The sequence below is a fragment of the Peromyscus eremicus genome, chromosome 8a, assembly GCF_949786415.1.
Source record: "Peromyscus eremicus chromosome 8a, PerEre_H2_v1, whole genome shotgun sequence".
Classification (NCBI taxonomy): Eukaryota; Metazoa; Chordata; class Mammalia; order Rodentia; family Cricetidae; genus Peromyscus; species Peromyscus eremicus.
Window position 1 is genome coordinate 42,067,598 of NC_081423.1, and position 17,768 is coordinate 42,085,365.

The 17,768-nt window shown below is 50.2% G+C and overlaps 2 protein-coding genes across 3 annotated transcripts; both read left to right on the forward strand.

Annotated features, from left to right (window-relative positions):
- The first annotated feature begins 1,784 nt into the window (after positions 1–1,784).
- H3-4 (H3.4 histone, cluster member) lies at positions 1,785–2,772 on the forward strand. Its single transcript, XM_059270747.1, has one exon. It carries the CDS (start codon positions 1,808–1,810, stop codon positions 2,216–2,218), a length of 411 nt encoding a protein of 136 aa, XP_059126730.1. The 5' UTR covers positions 1,785–1,807; the 3' UTR covers positions 2,219–2,772.
- Positions 2,773–9,662: 6,890 nt separating this feature from the next.
- On the forward strand, positions 9,663–17,710 carry Trim17 (tripartite motif containing 17). Of its 2 annotated transcripts, none has more exons than XM_059270759.1 (7): positions 9,663–9,779; positions 11,075–11,508; positions 12,824–12,919; positions 14,438–14,668; positions 16,376–16,398; positions 16,493–16,596; positions 16,988–17,710. In XM_059270759.1, the coding sequence occupies exons 2-7, from the start codon at positions 11,080–11,082 to the stop codon at positions 17,536–17,538; spliced, it is 1,434 nt and encodes a 477-aa protein (XP_059126742.1). In that variant the 5' UTR covers positions 9,663–9,779; positions 11,075–11,079; the 3' UTR covers positions 17,539–17,710. The 2 variants fall into 2 exon arrangements, with proteins under 2 accessions (XP_059126742.1, XP_059126743.1); XM_059270760.1 differs by lacking the exon at positions 9,663–9,779 and adding an exon at positions 9,786–10,012.
- The last annotated feature ends 58 nt before the right edge of the window (positions 17,711–17,768 follow it).

Here is a 17,768-nt window from a genome sequence, read left to right on the forward strand (position 1 = left end):
TAGTGGTTAAGAGCACTTAGAGGACCTAGGTTACTTCCTGCCCCATGCCACGTGGCTCACAAAATTGTGCACATAAACCCAAGCAGGCACACATACAAATCAATAAATAAATCTTTTAAAGTTAATAAAACTTCTCTAACATAACTAAAATGATTTTGGCTGATTCTAGACAGTTATAAACAGTAAACACTGAATAAGTAAGAATTAGTCATTTCTCATTATGACAGAAAAGAAAAAAAGTAGCTCACCAACAAAAACCCCAGTATCACATTTCCCAAATAAGGGCGTCAGAGCTCCTGGAACCTTTAACATGTTACTATGTGGGCAAGGATGACTTCGAATTCCTGATTTGGCTACCTTTAACTCCCAAGTTCGGGATTACAGATAGGTGTCAACGTGCGCAGCTTCCCGGTGATCATTTTGAAAGAGAGCTGAAGATTGTGTGTGGACCAGCTATGGAGTAAGAAATCACTGGGATCATAGAAGTTGTTTTGTTTCTGGTTCTGGGAAAGTGTAGGGCAAGTAGAAGGTGCTCTCCTGGGAAAGTGGGATGAAGGATGTCTAAAGGACAGGAATTCCACCGGCTGTTTAGGAGGTTGTCTTAGTAACTGCTCTATTGCTGTAAGGAGACACTAAGGCCAAGATAATAAATAAAAGGAAGCATTTAACTGGGGGTTTGCTTACGATTTCAGAGGGTGAGCCCATGATCATCGTGGCAAGCAGGCCAGCAGGGGGCTGCCTCGGTAGATGAGAGCTTGCTTTCTTACATCCTGATGGGCAGGCAGGAGGCCGAGGAAGCCGGAATCAGCCTAGCGTGGGCTTTGGAAACCTCAAAGCCCAACGCCCCGAGACACACCTCCTCTGAAGACCACACCTCCTAATCCTTCCTAAACCGGTTAGAGCAGCTCCGGACTAAGCGTTCAAATGTAAGAGCCTACCAGAGCTGTTCTCATTCAAACCACCATAAGGGTCTTTCAGGGAAGAGAGGAATTGGTCCAAAGTTAGGGCAGGGGGTACAAAACAAAACAAAACGACCACATCTGTTGAGATTGATCTGTGAGAGCTATTAGTTCAGCTAATTGCTGGCGTAACAGGTTGGGAACCTGTGGTGCTTGTCTAGCCTTTGTCACGGGCCAGCAAGGACACAGCAGGGACCTTTTTTTAATTTTAAAATGTTTCTTCTAATTTTAAATTATTTTTAAATTTTAAAGTTTTTTTAAGATATTTTAATGCTAAAATACTTTAATGCTGAAATATTTGTAATTTAAAATATTTTTAAATTGTGCCAGCCCACGAGGGTTGTCGGATCCCCTGAGATGAGTTATGGGTGGAAGGGAGCCATCCCGTGGGTGCTGGGTATTGAACCGTGGTCCCCTGAAAGAAAAAAAGTTCGCTTCACTGCTGAGCCACCTCCACCCTGGGAAGTCCTTAAACCTCGACTATTTTTCTAATAGCCCAGAACTCAGGAAAATTATGCCTTGGTGCCATATATAAGAAGCACGTAGAGGTCCTAGAAGATTCTTTGTGACTTGGCAGTTGAGGCAGGGTTGTAAAAAAAAAAAAAAAAAAAAAGCTCTGCGCCGCTCTCCTACCCCGACAGCCTCGCTAACATCTCTGGAGGCAACGCCACTCCGAGAGAATATAAGGGGCAGGCTGTAAAGAGGCACGCCCACAGACCAATCAGAGTGCAGCATTCAATCATGCCACTTGGTAGGCAGCCAATAGGAATGCAGTGGGCTCTATAAAAGCCGTGCTCACAAGCCGCTTTGCGCCCTCGAGGAGCAGGGAAGGAAGGCGCTTCAGCAGGATGGCACGCACCAAGCAGACCGCGCGGAAGTCGACGGGAGGCAAGGCTCCACGCAAGCAGTTGGCCACGAAGGTGGCTCGCAAGAGTGCACCGGCCACTGGTGGCGTGAAGAAGCCGCACCGGTACCACCCTGGTACGGTGGCGCTGCGTGAGATCCGCCGCTACCAGAAGTCGACAGAGCTGCTGATCCGCAAGCTGCCGTTCCAGCGCTTGGTGCGTGAGATCGCCCAGGACTTCAAGACGGACCTGCGCTTCCAGAGCTCTGCCGTGATGGCGCTGCAGGAGGCCTGCGAGTCCTACCTCGTGGGGCTCTTTGAGGACACCAACCTGTGCGCCATCCACGCCAAGCGGGTGACCATCATGCCGAAAGACATCCAGCTGGCTCGTCGCATCCGCGGAGAGCGGGCCTAGACCTCACAGGATCCTCATCCTTGCGCTGCCACCAACCCAAAGGCTCTTTTCAGAGCCACCCACTAAGTCTGAAAAAGTGGTTGTAACCTTCCAGATCCAGTCTCGTGCGCCCTTGGTGTACGGAGATCGGGCAGGTTGGCTGGGAAGCCGAGGGAACGTGCAGGGATAGGACTAGTCAGGCTTAGCTGAGTAACCCTTACCCGTTAACCTGCTTGGTCTACAGTTCCATCCCCGGTTTAACTAGGCCTTCACTTTAGAGGTGTAGTAGCCTGAACATGGTAGCACAAGGTTGTAGTGGAAACTGAGTCCAGCTTCCGCAGGCGGCAAATACAGTGCCACAACATGGTGTGTGTTTGCATGGTGTGCTGACTGGAAGTCTGCATTAACTCATCCAGGTGTGTTAGCTGTGCATTATTAGAAGTCCAGCAAACTGCGCTTTGGATGACTTACCTGGTTTAAGAGGCTGGCTACTCCTCTGCGTCAAAAGTTAGCCTTTCATCGGTGATGGAAAGCACAGTGAACTTCGTGCTTTATTAAACTCTAGTCTGTGTTAACTTTGCCCATCTGTTAGGACGGCTAAGAAAAATGTTTCCAGTGTCACATCCAGAGGATCCTGTGTTGTATAGACTCCAGATTTCCATTTAGGGGAGGGAAGTCCAGGTATTGTGTTGACTGAGCCTAAGTGATAAGCAATAGGAACCTCTAGTCCAGAAGTCCAAGAGGGTGTTTTGCCCTGGGGTTTTATTCTCTGAGTGTCACTAGCCTTGATTTCTCATATGCCCAGTACTGTGTAACAGGCTTCTGAATCATACAAAGGGCTGATGGTGTCCCGGAGAATAGGCATCTGGAGACTAACCAGCTTGCACAGAACTCAAACTGGGAAGAACCTAATTGAACTGCATAGTGGAGGCCTGAGGGGGAAATAGCGTGAATATATGACTGAGGTTAATACAAAAACACTTTACTCCTGCTATATAGTGGAATCACTTATTAATGTCTTTGTTAAATACATAACCAAGGACTAGTGTTGGGAATATGATTATGTTCCATTTTGTGGCCCATTGATTTCAAGGTGCTTAGTGTTAAGACCTGTGCTGTTTTGGCATCGATGGTAAAAAGTACTCCTAGCAAGGGGTATGCGTGAGATGTTAGTATGCATCTGAAGAGTTCTAAAGCCCATTAGGTCTCATTTACTCAAAATTCAAAGGCACCACGAATTTAGTTTTCGGTACTGGAGAACGTATAAATTTTAAGGTGTATGTGAGTTAATGGCTGATGATCCCTGGAGAGCCATCCAAAAAGTTGAGAATGCTCAGGGACAGCTGTCCCTTTCTCTCAAATCAGCTGTAAACCTAATGCTATTTAATATGTGTGTGTGTGTGTGTGTGTGTGTGTGTGTGTGTGTGTGTATATATATGTGTGTGTGTGGGTAGCTGAGGAGATAGCTCGGTGGGTACAGTGCTTGCTACTTAAGCATGGAGCCCTGATTTTAATTCCCAGATCCCAGATAAAAAGCCGCATGCTGGGCACACAGAGCCCTGGGGCTTGATGGCCATCAGCTTAGCCTACTTGGCAATTGAAGTCCAGTGAGAGACCCTGCCAAAAAAAGAAAGATAAAGTCGGGTATACAGATGGCAGTTAAGATGCTTGCTGCTCCTCCAAAGCCTAGAGTTTGTTTCCCAGCACCCACATAGGGTGGCTCATAATGGCCTGTAACTCCAGCGCTAGCGAATCCGACACCGTCCTCTGGCCTCTGAAAGCACCCACATAGATGTACACAAGTGTACTAGCAAGTGTGCACATGCAAACAATAATAAAATAAAAATTAAAAGGTGCAAGGCTCCCATGGAACAATATCCAATGTAGGCTTCTAAATTCCACATGTTTTCTAAATTCACCAACACATAAAAATAAAATGCATAAATATGCACGTGTGTGTGTGTGTGTGTGTGTGTGTGTGTGTGTGTGTTTGCTCTCAATATATATAAAGTTACTTTTTTCTGATTTGCGAGCCCCATGAATAGGGCTGTCAGGCAGTCATAGAGGGATTCTGCTGGGTCTGAGGTGGAACTGGGGCTCTAGGAATGGAACTGCCCATTGACTAAGACACATCTGGAGGCTTCTAGAACTTTAGTAGAGTAGCAGAAAGAATCTTGGGACTCCTTGTGAGTCTCACCCTCTAGCCAGCCCCACCACCCCTATTGTTTAGTGGCAGCCTTCCCCAGAGCACACACAGTTGACCTCCAAGGACCATCTGCATAAAATGCTTCTCTGGACCTGGTCAGATGTCACAGTCCAGCTTGGGCTGCCATGAAAAGTCACTTGAGATGTGGTACCCATGACATACTGGGTACTCACAGTGTTCCTCTGCCTTTGGGGGGTCTTCAGGGACTGAACTCAACATTCACATGGTAAAGACCTGACTCCCATCATCTTAGAATATGACTGTATCTGTACACAGGAACTTTAAAGACTTTAAAGGCAATTGAGATAATTAAAGTTGTTGGGATGATCTGAGACCAAGGTGAGAGGTGTCTTTGTAAGAGATCAGGACAGACACACAGAGGACCCTGTGAGGACCAAGAGAAGATGAAATTGCAAACCAGGGAGAGGAGAGCAGCCTTAAAGAGGCAGCCCTCTGGAACCTTTTAGACAGGAAGAAATTCAGTATTGCCAGCAGTGGTGTAGCATGCCTGTAATGCCAGCACCTGGGAAACTGAGATGGGAAAACCACGAGTTCGAGGCCAGCCTGGAATACATAACAAAATCCTGGTCTTTAAAAAAATGTCTATGACTTAATCTCCCAAACAACCCCCTAGCATAAGCACAGCTGGTGTGGCTTAATGGTAGAATGTAGCACAAATTCTAATTGGTCTTAATGATAAAAACCCAGAGTTGGATACAGGGGTAAATGCTGAAAGACAAGAGAGACAAAGGAAGAAGCCACAGCCACTTCTTACCTCGCCAACTCCTCATCCTGAAAGAGGCCAAGCTCCTGTCTCCACCGCCTTATATTCCTCTCTCCACCCAGCCATATCACTTCCTGTTTCCTCCTCCCTAGTGCTGGGATTAAAGGCATGAGTTCCCAAATGCTGGGATTAAAGGTGTGCACCACTGCTGCCTGGGCTCTGTGGCTAACTAGTGGCTAGCTCCACACTCTGATCTCCAGGCAAAGCTTTGTTAGAGCACAAACAAAAATATCACCACAGTGCCGGGCGGTGGTGGCGCATGCCTTTAATCCCAGCACTCGGGAGGCAGAGCCAGGCGGATCTCTGTGAGTTCGAGGCCAGCCTGGGCTACCAAGTGAGTTCCAGGAAAGGCGCAAAGCTACACAGAGAAACCCTGTCTCAAAAAACCAAAAAAAAAAAAAAAAAAAAAAAAAAAATCGCCACAGTAGAATGTTGTATGGGCTGTGGGTTCACGCGGGTCAAGAAGACACAGGCACTCTAAAGATGATTTTTTTAGCCTTTCCAGCTGCTGGGGGAGTAGGGGGGGGGTGTTTAGGGGGTGAGGGGGCAGCCTCTGGCAAACTGACCGACTCTAGCTTTGCAAAGGGCTTTTTTTTTATTGTTACACAATTCACACCTTTAGCAAGTCAATTTCTATAACAAAACTTATCTAAGCTCCCCAAAGTGACAATGACAATGCAAATTCCAAAAGACACAGGACATCTCAGTTTGCTGAGTCACAAAAGGCAAAACAAAGCTAGGTGCTGACACTGGGGAATCAAACCAGATGCAGAATTCTGCAGGAACTCTCGCCACAGTAGGCAAGTGCACTCTCGCCATGCACTTGCCTAGCCTGTGCATGGTTCTGGGTTCAATCTCTATCTACCACATCCCCTCAAACAAACAAACAAAATAGCAGGAGTACTTATTACTCTCCTTCCTCCATAGAGCACTGGGAAGGCCTTTTCGAATTCAAAACAAGAGAATCTACGGACTCTTGCTGTACCTGTAAGTACAGTGGAAATTATGAGACTCTGGCGCCATTGGTCACGGGGGAAACTGTCCTGCAGAGAAAGACAGATGATCACCAACTTGGGTAGTGAGGCTCTGGACTGGCCTCAGATCAGCCAGTTCCTGGGGACCATAGCTACGCTGTTCCGGAGACATCATTTTGTAATGTATCCTATCCCAACCAGATGTGTGGAAACAGACTCAGATCAGTTCTGTGGCTTGCTTGAGATGCACAGCGTCGTCTAGAGTCAGGTGGAGAATGCTGAAGTCCGATGCTTTTCCCTCCAACCTCCTGTAAGTTAGTAACATAGAAAAAGACTCCAGAGGAAAAAACTCCATGTGTTTGCAAATGGCGCAATGCAGGTTGGACCCGGAGTGTGTTATCTGGACCTGGTGTATCCTGTGCTGTATCAAGACAACCTCAGCAATTTCTGCCTTTTCTTCAAGCCCCTCTTCCTCTCTTGGTCCAGGGAAAGCTCTAGAGTGGTCTGTGTGGCAGTCTCTTCTAAGAGCCCTTAGAAGTAGAAACTTCTAAGGGGAACTCAGCCTACCCTTTTATTTTCTGTATGTTAGGCTGCAGTGGCATCTAGGACTTGCTGGCCCTTGATGGTCCTCTCCCCTGGGCTGCTCAACTCCTAGATAGGAAACAGGAAATAGGACTTTGTATTTTATATACAGACCATTTATACTGAGCTGGTTAAGAGCACTTGCTGCTCTTGCAGAGGACCTGAGTTCAGTTCCCAGTGCTCATATCATGGGGCAGCTCACAACTGCCTGTAACTCCGGCTCGAGGGGCTCCACATCTGGCCTCCCCGGGCAATGCACTCAGATATATATATATATATATATATATATATATATATATATATATATATATATATATCCACATACATACATTAAGAAGGACATGAGGTCCCCGTGCACACAGATAGCAGAAGAGAAATCAGAATTGTTAAACATGCATGCTCTCCTCTTCAATGGAAGAGATTTACACCTGTTTCACCCAGAAGGCTGGGAGTGAACATTGTTTGTAGTCTGATAATCCTTGCTATTCTGCAGATCCAGGCTTCACCCCAATTCCCCAGCCTCCTGAGCATTGTTTCTCAGTCAACAGAACCCTTTCTTATAAAAGAGGTTGTCAGCACTTTGCAAAAGGATGTATGTACTCATGTTTTAAGCTTTATTGTGATAGTTGCTACAAGGGAACTTTTTTCCAAAGTTATGCTGTGCTTAAATATGTCAAAAAATAAACTGCTTTGGGGACAGACTGCAGAAATTTGAACCAGCCCGGCTAAGTCATGCTGAACTGGTTTCCTTCTTGCCTCTCATAGTCCGTTTCCTGCCAGCCGCAGAGTCTGCAGCAACCCACGTGCATACACATAAAAATAAAAATACATCTTAAAAACAAAACCACACCTGTCGTCACTCAGGTTCCGCTGCTGTGACAGAACACCTGAGGTAATCACCTCCAAAAGCGGAAAGTTTATTTCAGATCATGATTTTTAGAGGTTTCAGCATGGCTGACTATTGCTTTGGGGCTCTTGGTGACACTGTTCCTCATGAGCAGGTGACAGGAGGTCACTCATGGAGGCAAAAAGAAGAGACAAAGTGGCTACCATTCTAATCCCCTTCCCAGGCACACCCTGATGTCCTAAGAGCCTTCTACAAGGCTCCACTTCCTGAAGCCTCTACCACGTCTCCATAGTGCCACACCACGGTGGCAAGGCCCTCAATGCATGGCATTTTAGAGGACATCCCAATACAATCATAACAAGTACATATGGTGTAGTGTGTAATACTAAGTAAGTTATCATGTGTTGTTTATATTTGCTGAGAGCTGACACTCCAAGTGTCCGCTAAGACTCCATGCCACAGGCTAGCCCCTAATCCTGGGACAGGGAGAAAGGAGAGCAAACGACCCATGGCATTAAAACACTGTGAGGAAACACAGCTAGAGGAAAAGCTATTTCCAGCAGAGGTTACTGTTGTTTATCCCATGGCATAAAAATTCCAGCAGCGGTGGACTGGCAAGGTGGCTCAGGAGGTAGAGGAGCTTGTTGCCAAGTCCGCCGACCTTTGTTTGATCCCCAGGAACTACACGGAAGGAGAGAACCAATTCCTGCAAGTATTTTTGTTGTTATGACCACCACAGGTGTGCCACGGCACTCACTCCCCCCTACACACACATATACAATTAAATAAATGTAATAAAAAACAAGTTTAAAATGCCTACAGTGTAAACAAAAAGCTGGAGGTTTGTCCATAGATGAAAACATTCTGCTCTGCCAGAAAAATCTCTCAGTCAGGAACTTCAGTAGTTAGTGAGATCAGCAAGATGCTATCTACGCAGTTGACATGGGGAGTGGGGGGGCTGGGAGGGTGATGGGGTGGAGGGTGACAGGGTGGAGGGTGGCGGGGTGGAGGGTGACGGGGTGGAGGGTAACAGGGTGGAGGGTGGCGGGGTGGAGGGTGACAGGGTGGAGGGTGGCGGGGTGGAGGGTAACAGGGTGGAGGGTGATGGGGTGTGAAGGTGACAGGGTGGGAAGGTGACGGGGTGGGAGGTGATCACCAGAAGAAGGCCATCAGAAGAAGGCAGGGCTCAGTACCAGGCATCCACTGCTGTTCTTCTGTACACATCTGCTGTACACATCTGCCAGGGAGGAGACTGCCCAGGGTACATGCCAGCCCTGCCAGCTCTGGACAAGCCAGTGATCTATACCTATAGCCACCCTCTCCACAGAGAGCCAGGCTGCCTAGCCATGGGGGTGGCGTCCTGGTGCTGCTCAGCCTTCCAGGGAGCTGATCCCCGCCTCTTCTTTTTCCTTTACCCCAGTCACACCCGCCTCAGCTTTATCTGGCCAGTCAGTTTCTCAGTTGGACTGAGACTCCAAGCATGCTGGGCCACTGGATCAAAGCCACCCTGACAACCCATTTGGTGGTGCTCACCTGGAGAAGCTGAGGCAGGAGCCTGGCAGGGGTTTCAGTACAGCTCGCGCTACACAAGCCAGACATTCTCACCAACGAAATCCTGCAAGTGCTGGCAGGAACCTTCCCTACCTTCCACCGGCACAGCTGCTCCCTTCCTCCCGGGTCTCGGTGCTGACAAAGCAGGAGAGTTGGGGCTGGCAACTCCAACCCCAGGCCCAGGCCCTGTCCTTAACCGCCCAGCCCCAGCTACTTCTCCTCCTCTTCTTTTCTTTCTCTTGGTTTTTTGACATAAGGTTTCTCTACGTAGCCCTGGCTGTTCTGGAATTCCCGTAGGCCTGTAGACCAGGCTGGCCTCAAACTCCGAGATCCACCTGCCTCAGCCTCCCGAGTGCTAGGATTAAAGGCGTGCAACTATCACCGCCAGGCTTTCAGCCCCCATTTCGGTCCCCGCCCCTTTCTCGCTGGTCCCGCCCCTCACTAGCGAGGCCCCGCCTCCCCGCCTCGGTGTAGCCGCCTCAGCCCCGCCCCCGCGGCACCTTCGCGAGGCAACCCGCCTGCGTGCGTTGACGCCACAAAGCCCCTGTGCCTCTCCCAGTACTGTGGCGCAAATCCAGCCTTTCCCCAAGGCGGCGCACCCGGCCCTGGCACCTGGCGCGGTGCAAAACTCCTTCCCTGTGAGTACTCTCCTGCACCCCCGGGGCCGAGGCTCTGGGGCCCCTCCGGTCCTGGTTCGCCGTGCTCCCCTATCTCAGCCAGCCATCCTGTCCCCAACAAAGCTCACACTTGGAGCCGGGGGCTCCCACTGTTGACCACGCTAACTACGGAGGCCTCCTAGATGAGCCCTCATGGACAAAGGGCTTTAGGTGACCAGGAGCCTTGAGGTCCACCTCTACCCCAGCGGAGCCAGGTCCGCTGGCCTTCTTGCCTACACCCCACCTCACCCTCCGCCCCATTCTGACCAGGTGGTCAGCGGTGCATCCCTCAGGGCTCTTGAGGTTCGGGAAGAGCCGATGCCCTGTGCTCCGCTCACAGAAAGTTAAGATGACATTAACGTGGCAGCCACTCCGGAATATCTGAAAATGCCTTGACTTTAAGGGTTGAGAAGAGGGGACCAGAGGGTGGCACTGGGTAAACCTCACTTCTGAACTCTCAGTAATGAAACAGGATGAGGCAATTCAGGGTCTCCACTGCCTGGGGTAGGACTCCAGGGTGCCAGTGCATTCACTGTGCATGTGTTTATAAACGTGTGTGTGTGTGTGTGTGTGTGTGTGTGTGTGTGTGTGTACTTGTGTGCCTGTGCATAATATGTGTGTTCTATGTGCTTTCAGAGTGCATCCATGTTCATGTCTGTGCTTGTCACTGTGTAAGTGTGCTTGCACATGTTTTCTGTGTGGATATGTTCCTGTAGGGTTACAAACTTGTTTACCTGTGTGCAGGCTTGTACGTACATGTGTGTCTACGTGGCTACACATAGCCCCTGTATTTGTGTCTGCATGTGTTCATGAGTCCGTGTGTCTGCACGGAGCCCCTGTGTGTGTTTTGTGTTGTGTCTTTGCTGCCTTGCACCTTCACTGAAAGGATCTCCACTCCTTTCTGAGTCTCTGTGTTACCAGGGATATGTTTACGACATTATTCTGACATTTGACTCTATTGCAGCGTTCCTAGCGCAGGGGTAGGGCTTGCCTGCAAGCTGGGGAGTCCCAGAAGGCATGGGAAGGAGCTTGCAGCTGAGCTGGCCTAGGGACCAAGTCCAGCTCAACAGTCAAGGTTCAGGGGTCCGGCTAGCATTTGTTCGGAGTGTCTTTGTGTCCCACGTTTGGACACCAGCTTTTGTCCTCATCCGTGAAAGAGCAAGACAGGAAGCATGCACAGCAGCGCCCTGGGGCCCAGGAGAGTTGGCCGGGGCAACAGTTGTGTGATTCTGCCTGCCAAGGGGTTACAGTGGAGACCTCCCCTTGTTTCTCCCCAGGAGCCATGGATGCTATGGAACTTGCCAGAAGGTTGCAGGAGGAGGCCACATGTTCCATCTGCCTCGACTACTTCACTGATCCTGTGATGACCGCCTGTGGTCACAACTTCTGCAGAGAATGCATCCAGATGAGCTGGGAGAAGGGCAAGGGCAAGAAAGGGAAGAAGAAGCAGAAGAGCTCCTTCCCCTGCCCCGAGTGCAGGGAGATGTCCCCCCAGAGGAACCTGAGGCCCAACCGCCTTCTGACAAAGGTGGCCGAGATGGCCCGCCAGCACCCTGGGCTGCAGAAGCGAGACCTGTGCCAGGCACACCAAGAGCCTCTTAAGCTGTTCTGCCAGGATGACAAGAGCCCCATCTGTGTGGTCTGCAGGGAGGCCCAAGAACACCGGCTGCATCGGGTGCTGCCTGTGGATGAGGCTGCAAGGGACTATAAGGTGAACACGAGATCAGGGCCTCCATGTCCGGGAGGAGCCATGGTCAGCACTGGCAAAGTATGACCAGGGGCCAGTGATCCCTTGTTGTTGGGGGGAGAGAGAGTCCTGTCAAGTTGGTCTAAGGTGTGAGAAATGCAGAGCTTCACTTCATAATAAGAGCGCTGCTGCTGCTGAGGGAGAGAGAGAGAGAGAGAGAGAGAGAGAGAGAGAGAGAGAGAGAGAGAGAGAGTCCTGGGGAAACAGCCACCATAGGAATGTAAGTAGGTTGGAGACCAAGCAACATGGAGGAGGTGTCCTTTGCCCCAAGATAAAAAATAGGTGTGTGGCTGATTTTCATGTTCGGGGTGGAGGGGTGTCTATAGTAGCCATGTTTATTAATGAGCGATTTAATTAAGCGTATAGCAAGCAAAAGTATGCACAATGAGTAGCAGACAGAAGCAGTAAAGAAATGTGAAATGCCATCAAATGAGTTTACAACGTCCAGCGGAGACAATTGAGGGAGGAACCTGATCAAGAGAGCCAAAGGCAACACGTCAAATCCGTGTCTTAGAAACACCAGCAGAATTGACTGGGGAAGTTGAGGCAGCCAGCTGGAGGGTTTTTATTTTGTTTTAACTGAGCTGTCTCTCCGTGAATGTTTCTCATGACGGACTTCTGGCTTCTCCTTTCCACTGGATGCATTTTCACAGCACAGGATAAACAGCAGTAACCTCTGTGGGAAGTGGCTTTGTCTTCTAGCTGTTCCCAAGGGCACATTTTTATTCTGGGGCTATTTCGCTGTTTTTGTTTGTTTTCCTACTCGGTCGCAGAGTTAGAGGACGAGCCAATCTGAGGACAGGGGCTTACAAGAACATTTTGAGACAAACGTGCCTGAGTGTAAAATAGATGTGGGGCGACCCTGCTTCCAAAGCCAGCTGTTCAGTGAGTTCAAACAGCACGGACAATTTACTAATATAGTGTATGTTGCAGTGATCTAACCCCCAAACCCAGGTCAGGAAAGGCTCCTTTCCTGAACATCTCATGGGCTCTAACCCACGGCTCATGGCCTGGCTCGGCCACTGGAGTGGGAAGCTGGTACCTTCAATCATCCATTTTCACTTCCTGACTGAAGATCATTTGTGTGTTGTGTTCTGAATGCCTCACTGCTGAATCGATTTGGTTTTTGTTTTTGCTTTGTTTTATGGTGTGGGGACAGTCTGGTTCCCTGAGCTCCTAGGAGTAAGATGGTTTCTTGGCCAGTGCAGCCTGAGAGACCACAGCCCAGACACAGACAGAGATGGGATCGTGGAACTGAGGGCTGTGTTTGTGTATCCAGGTGAAGCTGGAGGAAGACATAAGGTATTTTCGGGAGGAGATGGTCAAAACAGAGTCACTACAAGCCAAGGAAGAACAGAGCTTAATTGAGTGGCAGGTAGGTGCCCAGTGGCTGCCATTCCACCCTGTGTGTCCATATCCATCCTCCTCCGGGACAGGAAGTGCCTTTCACAGTGGGAGGCTTCAGGGAGGAAAAACATTCCTGTGCTCTGTAGGTTAGGTGGCTGACCTGGGAATTAAGTCTACACAAGACAGGCAAGCAGGCTTTTAAAAGACGGTTTTAATGATGGTGAGGATGGGCCACAAACAAAAAGTGAGCTTCGGGTGATGGAGCCTTCTAGAACACGTGAAGTTCGTCAGAGGACAAAATTACAACACATTTAAAAGTTTTTGTTTGTAGACAGGGTCTCCATAAACTATTGAGGTCATCCTTGAACTCATAGGCTTAAGTGATCCTCCTGCCTCAGCCTCCCAAAGAGCTGTGACAATGGGCATGCACCACTACACCTAGCTAAGTTCAGATTTTTAAAAAATTATCTTCATTTTGCCTGCATGTGTTTATGAAAAATGTACATGCAGTTCTAGGCAAGACCAGAAGAGGGCATTGGACTGCCTGGAACCGGAGTTAAAGATGGATGGATGTTAGCCACTATTTGGGTGCCAGGAATCAAACCCTGGTCCTCTGGAAGAGCAGGCAATGCCCTTAACTCCAGCCCCCTTTTAAAAGAATTTCTTTTATTATTCAGACAATAAATAGCTCTCTTCCTTTATTCTAGAATCAGGCAATGCACCCACAAAATAAATGTGGGCTGCACCTTTGATTTTAAAGGCTGAGAAGGGCTGCAGTTGGCCATTCCATTTCAGAGTTATCTTCCGTGTAAGGTGGGGTCAGGGAAACAATAGGAAGAAGACTAGTTGGTCAACAGCTGGTCATCTTGTGGCACCGTTGGACAAGGACTGACTTCCTCCTCTTCACTGGAAATGGCCTACTTGGGGGGTTGGGCTTGTTGGTGCATATGTATGACCCCAGAACTCAAGGAGGCAAAAGCAAGATCTGTTCGTTCAAGGTCAGCCTAGAATATATAGCCAGTCCCAGGTCACCCAGGGCTACCTGGGAAGAGCCTGTCTCAGAAGAAAAGGAAGATAAGTACATAACACACACACACACACACACACACACACACACACACACACACACACACGGTGGGGGGAAGAGAGAGGAAGGCAGGGAGGAAGGGAAGGGACTATTTGGGAAGTTTAGCTGTTATCTGTGAAATTCTGATTTCTTAGGAGTTTTGGTCAACAGCTTTAGGAACATGGGTAACTCCAGTCTGACATTTAGCCTGGTCATTAGGAGCTCCCTGTCCTTTTTATGAATCATGCCTGTGTCCTTCCTTGAGGTGGCATGTTCTGAACCCACCCACACCAGGACACATAGACATTTGACCATGTGGATGCTGCCAATCAGGGTCTGATCTGTTAGGGTGTGACAGGGATAGTATGGGGACCTCTGCCACCACGTGTCCAGAATTGCTGTGTGGCAACCTTGAAGGAAAGCCATCCTTTCTGGACACATCTCATAGCCAGGTGGCGGGGGGACTCCCCACTCCCACAGGAGAAGGTGAAAGAGCGGAGAGAGCGTGTCCTGGAGGAGTTCCAGAAGGTGGTCCTGTTCCTCGTGGAAGAAGAGCGTAGGCTTCTCCTGGTCCTGAAGAAGGAGGAAGACGACATCTTAGGGAGGCTGCAGGACAGCAAAACCTCCCTGGATCACCAGAGCCGCTCCCTGGACCGGCTCCTGCTGCAGCTGGAGGAGCAGAGCCAGCAGGAGCCCCTGCAGATGCTGCAGGTGAGGCCAGAGGTTGCGGAGGGTCCCTGGGATTATCCCCGTGCTGCCACAAACCTGTGGGTTCACCATGAGGTGGGGCATGGCCTGAGATTGCACACTCAGCCCAGGAGCCTGCAGAACACATGCAGCCTGACATGGGCTGAGGGTCACCTCCCCATCCCATCCCAGTGCTGAGCAGCAAGCATCTCACACTGCCCACCAGTAGACACACACACACACACACACACACACACACACACACACACACACACGCTGAGGGAGAGACAATACATAAAATACATTTTAAAAAAAGAGGCTTGTTTTAGCCCAGAGTTCTGGAAGTCCAAGAGCACACGGTACTGCCAGCTGCTCTCTTCTGGTGAAGGCCCTGTGACAGAGGGCCAGCCAGCATCTGCCAGCATGAATGAGGCAGGCCAACTTCTTCACCACCCTTCCTCATCTCTGCTCACCCTGGTGGACCTGTGACCTAATTACCTCTTAGAGACCCACGCTGTGACTGCTCAGCCTGTGACACTAGCAATTCAATTCCAACCTGGTTTTGCTGGGAACGTACCACATCTAGACAAGGCAGAGGACCACTGGGAAACACTTAGAGATGCAGATATTTTCCAGGCCAGGATGTTAATGGTGCTTGAGAAGTCTGTGGATCCTGGGTTTCTAGAAAATCTCTAAGGACCCTAGATTCATCCTCAACCCACCCCACCCCCTCCTCAAACCATGCCCATTGTGCTCCCTGCCCTTTTTTCTCTGCCCCACTGTTCTGCGCACCTTAACTGGATCTGCAGCTGTGAGTCCAGAGAAGGAAACTCAGGACCCTGCCCTCCTCACCCACACCTTAACCTCCTGAATGGCTCCATTTATGCTCAACCTGAAAATACTGAAGGGGAAATCCAGAAAGTACACGACCCTTAAGTTTTCAACTGCATGCTGTTCTGAGGACATGCAGATAAAATCCACCTGGGGTGTGAACCACCCCTTCGTCCACTACATCTGTGCTGTGTGTTATCACCAGTAACTGTCTTGGCTATCAAAGCTACAGTGTGGGGGAGGGGAGGGATCTGTGGGTGTGCACACGTAACACTTAGTTAATAATGGCTCCAAAGCACAGGAGCAGGGAAGCTGGCAATTTATGTGTGCCACGGAGAAGCTTTGAGCAGCCTCCTTTAAGGGAAGCTCTGTGCAAGTCATGTGCTAGGGTTGCTCAAATGGATGGGGGTGGGGCACACACTTACTATAGTGCATTGTTAGGGATGGTTCTATTCCATTATGTTAGCATTTTCCTGTGCCAGACTCATAAACTGCATCATCTATACACATACATACACAAAAGCATGGTATGTGCAAGGACTGCTGATCCATGGCTTACCTGCCTCAGAGGAAGTATTGGGTAAAGAGCTGGGGAAGGGGCGGGCCTAGCTCGGTGGTAGAGTGCTTGCTGAGCAGAGGCCCTGTGTTCTGTCTCCCCTACTGAAAAGGTAAGTGTTGCAGATTTCCCAGAACTTGCTGCCTCCTCTCTGCTGACCTCAGGCTTGTGACCGTGGACCGAGAAGAGGCTTAGGGTCTGCCGAGTGGAGGGGAAAGGGGAGATCCATGGAGTGTATGAGCCTGTTATCTGGGAGGGGAATGTCCCAAAGTAGTGGGCAACAGAGGTAACTCAGATACTGACCAGCGGGACCAGCTCTTAACCCTCTTCCCTGTTGTTTGCAGGATGTGAAGGACACCTTGACCAGGTACTCTGTCACCCTCAGTAGAGGGGGTGGTGGAGGTGGGTGAGGGAGGGCCACATGGAGAGCCCGGGAGCACATGAGACTGTGTTCCCTGGAGGAAGGAGACCCTCAGTTTGCAGTACCCAGAGGTGGTCCTCCCCGTGGCTATCAAGACCGTATGCAGAGTTCCAGGACAGATAGAGGTGCTCAAAAGTTTCCAAGGTAAGTGGAGACCCAGGTCTCCAATCCTGAATCTCAGTCCTCTGGGCGCTGTTCTGCCTTCCTTGGATGCCACGCAGGAACTGAGCTACCGACTGGAGATTAGTGTCTTAAACTGTACTTACGTCTTTCCAAGTCTGACCCTCTGCCGAATTAAGCTTGCCCCAGTTAGCCCTAGTGACTCACCATCAACATCCATGGGGATTTGGAGTGTGGAACCCTTAGGTAACCCCAATTCTTAGCTGGGACTGGTGGAGGGGAGGCTTTTGAGTGACTGTGGAAAAGAGCCACTTGACCACCATGCCCTACCCACGCCTATCTGGAGGGTTCTGGCCCTTCCCCCTTTGACCTTGAATGACCCCTACTTATCTCTGTCCGCCTGGACCCTCTGCAGAGGACGTGGTGCCGGACCCCAACTCGGCGTACCCCTATCTCCTCCTGTACGAGAGCCGCCAGAGGCGATACCTGAGCCCACCACCAGAGGGCACCGCCCCCTACAGCAAGGACCGCTTCGTGGCCTACCCCTGCGCCGTGGGACAGAAGAGCTTCTCCTCTGGAAGGCACTACTGGGAAGTGGGCATGAATCTCACCGGGGATGCACTCTGGGCCTTGGGCGTGTGCAGGGACAACGTGAGCCGGAAGGACAGGGTGCTTAAGTCCCCGGAAAATGGGTTCTGGGTAGTGCAGCTATCCAAAGGGAAGAGGCACTTGTCCCTGTTACCCGACTCCACTCAGGTCACACTCACGGAGCCTCCCACCCACATGGGCATCTTCCTGGACTTCCAGGCCGGGGAGGTGTCCTTCTACAGTGTGAACGATGGGTCCCACTTGCACAGCTTCTCCCAGGCTGCCTTCCCTGGGCCGCTGCTGCCCTTCTTCTGCCTGGGAACTCCTAAGTCAGGCCAGATGGTCATCTCCACAGTGACCATGTGGGTGAAGGGGTAGAGGCTGGGAGCCAGGCATAGTAGTCACTGGGCGTGCCCTGGCTCCCCAGAAGGCAGGGCGCTTCACCACCGTGGCTACCTACCCAGGCTTTCTCTGGGGCGCTAAGAGCCAACACCTGTCCTGGCAGGGCAACTTCCCGAAATACAATCACGATTAAAATGCTCAAATACGACCCGACGTTTGAGAAGGTACTAAATAGGGGTAACTTTGGAAAGAGTCCCGGCATTTCC